Below are 9,197 nucleotides of genomic sequence, written 5' to 3' on the forward strand. Positions count from 1 at the left end.
AAAAGGAGGCGTTTTTGCCATATGTTCAAGGATGACCCAGAAAGTGGCTCCAGCATTAGTCTCGTAGCTGGCCAGGAAAGCAGCAGCAATAGACCGAGTATCCCTTTGCCCGTGAGACAGGGTTTTTCCCTTTGGCCTCAGTTGAGTGAGGATCCATCTTGGCTTGTGTTCCCACAGTCTGACCCCACAGCTAATTCGCTTTCAGCAGAACAGCTGCCCTCCATGATCAAAACCAGAACGGTCCCAATAGCATCAGTAGACAGGGGAGGGGAAAAGATATGAAGCCAATCCTGATAGCTCCAGAGTCCAGAGAACAACCAGGTCCTGTGCAGGCCTTTTTAAGCTGTCCCCCTTCTTCACCACCATAGGCCCCCCAGTAGTCATCCTCTGTAGGTGGGTCATACTTGGGGCTGCGAATGTCATTGGCTGGCACGTCTTTATAGAAGGAGGAGGGGTCAGCAGGAGGGGATCCCCCGAGGCCATAGAGGTGATTGGATGAGCCATTGGGATGGGGGTGGGGCCGGGGGTGGGGCCTGGGACGAGCTGCTCCATTCTCCCACTCAGGCCTGCAGCCCCAGTCAAACCCAACAGGGTGATGATTGGTTGGAGGACAGCCCTGAAAGACAGCTTCACTTAGGTAGCGCATGTCACGCCCTGCTCGCTCAACAGGGGATGTGCATATGACGTCCGACATGGAGACACGTGCGCGCTGAAACCAGGCCCAGAGGGAGCGGGCACGGCAGTCACAGGCCCAGGGATTGTTGTTGAGGCGCAGAAACTCCAGGGAGGGCAAGTCTGAAAGTGTTTCCCCAGAGAGGGTTGTCAGGCTGTTGTTAAACAAGTACAGGATTGTGAGTTTGCCCAGATCACGGAAGGCCCAGCTAGGAATTGCGTGCAGGCGATTCCCGTGTAGCAACAGGCGGTCTAATCCAGACAGGCCCCGGAAGACGTTCTCCGAGAGCTGCCAAATCTTGTTGTCATGCAGGAAGAGATGGCTCAGGTTAGCCAAGTCCACAAAGAGGTCATCCTGGGAGATGGAGAATAGGGCAAGAGTGAGGAAGAATGAAACTGTGAAGAGTGCCATGAGCCACTTCCCTCTTAGATGTCTGGCAAAGAGGACTCTCCTCCACATGGAGGCTTGCAGCCTGGTTTGACATTCATGACATCCTCCTTCCAGATTGCTCCCACCCATCCTTATGGGACATCTACTGCTGCATAGAAACCCAGAGCTGATTACACAGGCCAACACACATTTTGCTTCCTTAAACGTTACACCAATTCCTGAGTCTATTTGGGGTGCAGATTCCAAAAATGGCATCCGTTTTGCCCTACCACGTCTAGTTTTGGAGATATAGTATAGTCTTATTAGTGAATGGTTCAAGCAGCTTCCTCACGAGGCAGCCTACACCATGGCTTCCTCATGAGGAAGCTACTTGAACCATTCACTAATGAGGCTATACTGTATTTCCAAAACTAGACATGATAGGGTAAAACGGATGCCATTTTTGGAATCGGCACCCCAAAATCATATCAAATCACCATAAAGTTTGGGAAAAACTTTTCTGACCCTCAATTTTGTAGGCCTGTGTTATTAAATAATGCCTGCTTTGGATGTCTCGCACCACGTGAGAGACTTCTCCTCCTCCCCCTAGAAACCCTGCCCTCCCTGACTCAGGATGTGGCTTGAAGCAGTGAGGCATGATGTATAAAAGCATTTTTTACTGCTGCAGTTTCCCTACTCTTAAGCCACAGTGGACAGGGCCGGATAGGCATGTGGTTTTTAAGTGAGTCGTTGGCAGGGCACTGATCACCTGCCTTCAGGAGAGAACCAGTGCGTGGGAGAGGACTGAGTATCACACCAGTTCTCTGCCATTCTCCATAGGCATGGCAGACAGTCTCATTTTGCTCCTTAGGAGATGATCCACATCCAAAACCATCCATTTAAGAAACTCTGGGAACTAATTTCAACACTCCCCCTTAATGCGCACCCCTAGACACACACCCCTGGTCTGCCAAGTGAGATCACTGCCACCCACCCTCAGGGATATCCAGAGTCAGGCTGCCTGACCAGTCACTTTTCATTTCCAGAGTGCCTTCTCCTATCTAGTAACTGGAATACCTTTGTTTGCTGAAAGCCAGTTTTAACATGGGGCCAAAGATCCACATGATGGGAAGGAGTCTACCCACTAGTCAGCCAAGAAAAGAAAGCGGAGCCTCTCTCATTGTCTGCATGAGACCAGCTCCCCCTAGAGGCAACAGCCCAAACTCCACACTAGCCCAGAATCCATAATTTGCTCACCTGCAGGCAGAGCAAGTTGTTCTCCTGTAGATAGAGGTATTGGAGGCTGAAGAGGTTGCGGAAGATGGTGTCTGGTAGGCTGCTAAGTTGACAGCGGTAAAGGTGCAGAGACTGCAGCCGTTCCAGTCCACGAAAAACATCTGGGTCAAGGGTACGCAAGTTGCGGTTGTCCCCTAGGTCCAATTCCTCAAGAGCCTGGAGGTGGCGGAAGGTGCCAGGCTGGATAGAGGTGATGTTGTTGGAGTAGAGCCACAGAGTGATGAGGCTGGGCCCAAACATGCCAGCTCGCAGGGTCCCAATCAGGTTGTTCTGCAGAAAGAGGCGCTGAGCATTGGGGGGCAGAACCCGTGGCACCGAGGAAAAGTTATTGGCCTGGCAGCTGACTGTGGGTGGAGGAAAGTAGCAGGTGCAAAGCATTGGGCATGTGGGAGCTCCTAGGGGCAAGGTGAACAGGAGCAGAAGTGTGGAAGCCAAGCCTGCAAGGAAAGAGCAGGAAATGATGAAACCCTTCACTCACCATATCCCTGCTATGGGAAATACTTGAGCAGGGCCACTATCCCCTCTTCACCCATTACATGGACTATTTCAAGGCAAAAGTTTTTTGTTTTTTTTTACATGGCTTGCCCTTCTGCTCTGAGTTCAAGACAAAGATTTGCCAACCTCCACAACACTCCTGTGAGAAAGGCAAGGCTAAGGGATAACTGGCTCAAGGTCACCCAATAAGATTTATGGCTGTGTGGGAATTTGACCCTTGTTCCTCCCACTTTTAAATTAGACACTCTGCCCACTAAACCACACTGGCTCTCTTTAATGCTCCCCAAGGACGAGCTGAGATAGTGGTTAGAGCAATTCAAATCCTCACTCATCTGTGAAGCTTGCTGGGTGACCTCAGGTCAGTTACTCTCCCTCAGCCCAGTATACATCACAAGGTTGTTGTAAAGATAAAAAAAGATAGAGGAACCACCTTTGCTACCCTGAGCTCTTGGTTGGAAAAACTGTATACAACTGTGAAACACACACACAGCTCACTGTCAGGCTTAGAGGAAAAACTAGGCTTAAAAATTAAGACAAATAACTGTGTTTGTTCTTGGAGAATGGGACTGATATTGATTTAGATGAAAGGAAGCCAAGAGCCTCCCACTTTCAAGAGCCAGGATGCGGAGAGAAATATCCTGACTTGTGAGATTCACAACAAAGTCACCAGAGTTGGCAACCTGCAAGGCACAATCCCACGTGAGCAGGCATGCATGCATGCTGTTCCCTGTGCGAGCAAGCCTGACTTTCACCACGCATGTGTGTGTACGTGGATTGCCTCACGTGAGCACTCCCATACAAGTGTGCATGGTTCCCAACCTCTGTATGTGTGTGTGTGGGTGGTGTGACGTGGTAAACGAGTAACACAAGCTGCCAGTGCCGTTTCAGTAGTTCACACCACCTCCACTGGGCCCTACGCTCTCTTCCCACACCCTCCACTCTGCTCATGACAAGCACCACGTAACGGCAGGAATCTTTCAAGCCAAGCAGACTTGCAGAATCTTCAGAGGTTTGGGCGCTGTTCAGATTCTAACTCTCCAAGTGGAGGCATGACAGTCCCTGCTCCTCTTGCAAGAGGCACAAGACTCCTCCTATTTTAGTCTCAATACATTCACTACTTTAGGTCTCACACAAGTGCATTAGCAAAGAGCTCTTGGCTGCTCAAGTCGAAGAGAATCTCCTCTGATCTTTTAAACCCTTCTCTCTGCTTTTCATCACGAAGTTTCCTCTCAGACTGGATGCCAAGACCTTTCCCTTTCTGTCAATTTCATCCAAGTGAAATGGGAGTCAATGGGATATTTAGCAAATTCCACTCCATAGGTGAGGAACTACAATCTGTGGCCCTGAAAAGTACCATCAGTATCCCCCCAACCTCACCCCTGCCTTTGCCACAAGGTGATGAGCAGAAATCTTGCACTGACCTAGTTAAACAGAGTGGATACCTACACACAAGAGGGTGGGGGCAAAGCTCCATGACCACCAAGGTAGAGGGAATTGTGAATTGCACCAGCTGATAGCAGCCACCAAGGGGAGATGCTGCTGTCTTGTATCTACTGCAAAATTCATTTCCCACACTGAAATAAATAGGGAAGGAAGGAAATCCGGTTCTACCTCCCTGCCCCAAGATATAAGCTACCTTCCTCCCTAAACTGTGAATGGGATGGAAGAAAGCCCACACTACTCATCAGCAATGGCTATTTCCTCCAATAATGGCAGTCCAGCTTTCCTCCAGGGAAGCAATGGGAAAAGCCTTTCTCTTGAGCTGGGGGAAGGGAGCTGCAGCTGCTAATGTTGACTGCCTCTGTCTCTGGACTCTTCGCTGGTGCGGTGGAACGGCTGTAACCCAAGGAGTCTCATCCATAATTCAGGCTTGTGGCTTTCACTGGAGCTTGGGCAGAGAAAGAGGAGGGGAAGCTATTGGAAGCATCTCATCTCTCCCCATAAAAAAGCCCTCTGGCCTCTGCACTGTCTTGGGGGAAGGGAGCCGAGAAGAAAATGGCAGATACGCCTGATCTTCAACCCCAACTTCCAGTGGGACTAATGGAGACTCTTCATATAAAATGCTTTTCACTCCTGCTATCCTCTGTCCTCCAATAAATCCAGGAATGATCCCTTCACAAACACACAGTTCTAATTGTCATACATAAATGCTTTATCTGGAGTTTCTCAACAAAGAGAAAAAGATGCCCATTCATTCATAATTTCCACACTGGAAAAGCTACCTGAGCAATTCAAACTAGACAAAGCATACCGTATTGAACAAAAAAGTTAGTTTACTACAACTGTCTTAGCACATGACAGAAGACATGCCCCCATTTCCAAATGTTAATAATTTGTGCCCATACATGTCTCAAGTGGCCTTAGTGTATGCTGAGGCACTTCTCCCTCCCCACACTGCTTCCTCAGATTAAAATGCTTGATCCTTCCCTCAGAAGGAAACTTCACTGAATGCTCTTTAACCTTGTGAGTTAATTCTAGTCTGTTCTAGCAGAAGCCTCTCAACATCCTCCAGCTTTAACCACACCACAATGCTAAATTATCTACTTAGACAGGTACAGCAACCACTCACCCTGGGATAAGGAGAATGGAACACAAGCCCAAAGCAGAGGCAATATATTTACTGGGAGAACTAAGGGGCTTTGCAGCTTCCCCCACATCTGCATCCTAAGGCAGATTTTCTCAATGGATGGTAAAGGTACTACCAGTGGTACTTGAGGTGATGTCTGGTGGTACTCGCTAGACCTGATACCTGCCACCTGGCAGCAAGACCAGGAACATGACAACAAACAGTGGTAGAAGGCTCGGCTTGGCAGACAGAGCTCCAAAGCATGCTTTTCCATGCTCAAAAAAGCCCTCCAACTTGAGCCTCTTACTGGCATTTGTTGTGTCATATCTAACCTCCCAACCCAGAAGTAACTGGCAAGGATATCATCAGTTACTTCCTGTGGTACTTCAAATAGGTGGACCATTTGAAACTATGCGGCAGAGGACAAATGTTGAGAAACACATAAGAGGCAAATAGGAAGTCAGGGGTAGGACATCCTGCCACACATAGGCCCTTAATTGGTGTTCACATATAGAATGGCAAGGCCAGGGCACAGAGGTACATGGTCATATACAGCCATAGCACAGCACAGTGATGTAGCCAGAAGGAAGAAGGCCTGCCTCATGGCCTCAGTTAGTTGAAGTTCACCTACATGGTCAAACAAATTTCATAACTGAGGGGATGGAGGTCCCATAGGACAAGAGGGGTCGAAGGACATTCCAATCTGTTGATTTAGATGCAGACTTTGGAATGTCCCAGGTCAAGCTAACCTTCTCTATATTGTTCTAGTTTGCTGGATGGCAGGGCCCTCATGGTGAAGCAAATGTTCTGTGTGAACGTTATGGGTTTGGATGAAGCGTGGCCCCTTAGAAGGCCAAGGCCTTCCTGGTGAACCAAAATACTTGCATAATAGGGGTTTTCGAAGGATGTCCAAATTAGCAAGAAGGATGTGACGTTATAGTGACATAGAACTCTGTTTACACCAGTGTATAAAGTTCCTGGCAAGAGAAGGTAGGGTTGAGTTGGTTTCTCTGTCCTGAATGATTTTATTCTCTGTGTTATGTTGGATCTCTTTATTGATGGATCCCAATAAAGAGATGGCTTAATTTTACAGCTGCTAGTCTTTTTTTGGTTGCCTAGCTGAAAGAGCCTAGTGAAAAGATTGTCCCATTCACTGGATCGACAGCTTGGCAGGCTCCATTTATAGCCTGAGAGGTAAAAGTGATTTCAATTCTAATAGGTAGGTTTGCTGATCCAGGAGAGAAAAAGTAGGAAACTATTGCTCTGTAGAAAGTGAAGAGCTTTCCTGGCTTCTTGAGGGCAATCATGTTGTCCCTGATTGTTGCAGTGCACTACCTTCCACTTGAGCAGATCATTTTTTAAATTAAAAAGTCAGCCTGTATTATAGACTTCAACACTGGAAGGGACAGAGCCTTGTATCCCCTTCCTTTACTTCCCATGTGTTAACAACCCTGGCTCATAAGGGGTTTATATGCTGCTTTAGTGGCTGGCTATTGGTTTCATCCACCTCTGCCTAACAGAGGCAATTTTGGTATCCAGGGCTCTCAACCTGGAAAAAAAAACAAACTGACTTTACTGAAAGGATCTTGATCTTTTGATTAACTAAATGGTCTCTTGATGACAAAAATAATTCGTACAAATTGCTTTGAACATTTGAAATGTGCCTTATAGTCACTGCTCTTACTGTTAAAGAGATTGGACTCATTTTGCTTTTTGTCATTCCTAGCTTTTGAAGTTCCATTCTGGTAGTTACCCCCTCTTTTCCAAAGCTCTCTTAAAAATTTTGATGCCAAATCAGGGTGCAGTATGCATGAGTGGAGCTTTGCAAGTAATTCACTACTGCTATTTCCCTCCCATTTTAACCCTCTCTCTACAGTGAAGGAAAGGGACATTCCAGGTACCCCACATATATTCCTTCTTGTGACTCTGATGCTACAGCCTCCCTGGAACCAGCTCCAGCCCCCCAAGGACTACCATCTGGCCCTCTAATCTACTTGCAAGTGAGCGGTGTGGAGGAAAGAGCAACAGCCAGCAGATGAGCCATCTGGGAGGTAAAGGTCAGGACTTTGGACCTTGACACCTATGTAATTCCCCGAGGGTGACCCTACTGCTTTGGACTTGAGGACACTGAGAAGCACAGGACAATCATCAGGCAGACCCTCACAGCTGGCTGGAAAGCTCTCCAAGAACACGTGCCCCAGTATTACTAGAATTCTGCAGCTGAAGGGCAGCACCAAAGACAACTAGCCAAGTCCATCACAAAAGAGTTACTTGATGAATGCACTGCGCACGCACACACATCAGGCAGTGCCTAGGTACCATCTTGGGCTAAGGTAAACTAGCAACCCCTACTCTTAAATCCAACCAACCAAGATGGGTGTTGAGAACAGAGATGACAAAAACTCAGTTGTGTGTAGGCTGGGGGTTAAGACCGTGTCCCTGGGAGGGCTCAAGGTAGCAGGTCTGACGTGGGTGGTGACGTGGATGAAGCTGAAAACAACCCAACTCCTCTTTCGTCCATAATTTAACACCCCCAAAATAAGCAGCTGCCTGTCGTTGCGTAACCCATTGGGGGCCAGGCTATAAATGGCAACAAACAGAGGAGCGCAGGGAGCCATAGGCATCCCTCCAACCAGCAAAGCATCACTATGGCCAGGCGTGCCATACTGAACTGGGCCCCGCAGGCCATGCATCTGGCCAGCAGGATGCTGCCAGGACTCTGCTGCACCTGCTGTCCTTTGGCTGCTGCCTCATTCACTTCCTGCACACATCTGCCATCCTTTCTGAATTCCATGCTGATCATCCTTCCCAAGACAGAGAAATCCATTTCAGCCTCCCTCCCCCCCCCCAGCCCCCACCTCACTCTCTGGCCCTGGCCATCACCTTTCCAGTCAATCTCTTTCAAGGTTTCCTTCCAAGTTGCAGAACACACATTATTTCCCCTACCTAGATGGAGAGAACCGGCCTGGCTGACCTGGAGGGGAAAGGTCTTGAACTTCATCTACGCCTACACACTCCAGCCTCTGGAGCTGGCTTGCCACTGGCGCCCCCTAGAAGCCGCCCGTCCTCTCTCTCTGGGAGCCAGGGCGTGAAGCCGTCAGGAGGAGTTCAAGCAGCCTCTCCCTCTCCACAACTGAGGGGCTTAGAGAGCGCTGAAAGGAGCGCTCTCCACCCTGCCCTCCCTCTCCCCAGGACATCGTAGCGACTCAGAGTCCGATCCTATGCCTGTCTACTCAAAAGCAAGTCCCATTATAGTCAATGGGGCTCACTTCCAGAAAAAGTGTGGATAGGATTGCAGCCCAATCCTATGCCTACTCAGAAGTAAGTCCCATTATAGTCAATGGGCTTACTCCCAGGAAAGTGTAGATAGGATTGTAGCCTCCCATTAACCCGAGGGCAAGATCGGAGACCAGCAGACAAACTTGGAGCAACAACACGGCTCTGCGAAGACCCCCCTAGGGTCTCACCCATACAACCATTCAGGGATGCAGCCACTGCAAGGTCGCTCCGGAGCGACCACGGACAGGCAACGGTGGGGCAAATCCCCGACCTCCCCCCCCCCCAGTTTTGCCTTGTTCTCGAAAGGGGCCCTTCAAAGGGATCGGGGAGGGCGTCACTTTTGGAGAAGGGAAAGGCAACTCAGCCCCCGCCTCTCCCCCTCGGACGACTCCAAGCAGCTCCCCCAGCGGACACGAGGCGCCCCCCTTCCCCGCATCAAGAGCCTCTCTCGCGTCCAGCCCCCAAGAGGGCTTGGAGGGCTCACTTACCGTGTAGGGTGGGCGGCAGGCGGAGCAGCAT

The 9,197-nt window shown here is 49.3% G+C and overlaps 1 protein-coding gene across 1 annotated transcript; it reads right to left on the reverse strand.

The window, feature by feature from the left end:
* Positions 1 to 226: 226 nt before the first annotated feature.
* RTN4RL2 (reticulon 4 receptor like 2) lies at positions 227 to 9,197 on the reverse strand. Its single transcript, XM_066611135.1, has 3 exons — positions 9,167 to 9,197; positions 2,300 to 2,775; positions 227 to 1,027 (listed from the first exon to the last, which is right to left on the reverse strand). Exons 1-3 carry the CDS (start codon positions 9,195 to 9,197, stop codon positions 227 to 229), a joined length of 1,308 nt encoding a protein of 435 aa, XP_066467232.1.

Source organism: Tiliqua scincoides, chromosome 1, assembly GCF_035046505.1.
Source record: "Tiliqua scincoides isolate rTilSci1 chromosome 1, rTilSci1.hap2, whole genome shotgun sequence".
NCBI classification, from domain to species: Eukaryota; Metazoa; Chordata; class Lepidosauria; order Squamata; family Scincidae; genus Tiliqua; species Tiliqua scincoides.

Coding starts and splice junctions, on each gene's coding strand:
- RTN4RL2 (XM_066611135.1), bottom strand. CDS start 9,197: ATGCTGCTCCGCCTGCCGCCCACCCTACACG. Junction 2,776..9,166: donor CCTGCCGCCCACCCTACACG/GTAAGTGAGCCC, acceptor CTTTCCTTGCAG/GCTTGGCTTCCACACTTCTG. Junction 1,028..2,299: donor ACAACTTGCTCTGCCTGCAG/GTGAGCAAATTA, acceptor TCCATCTCCCAG/GATGACCTCTTTGTGGACTT.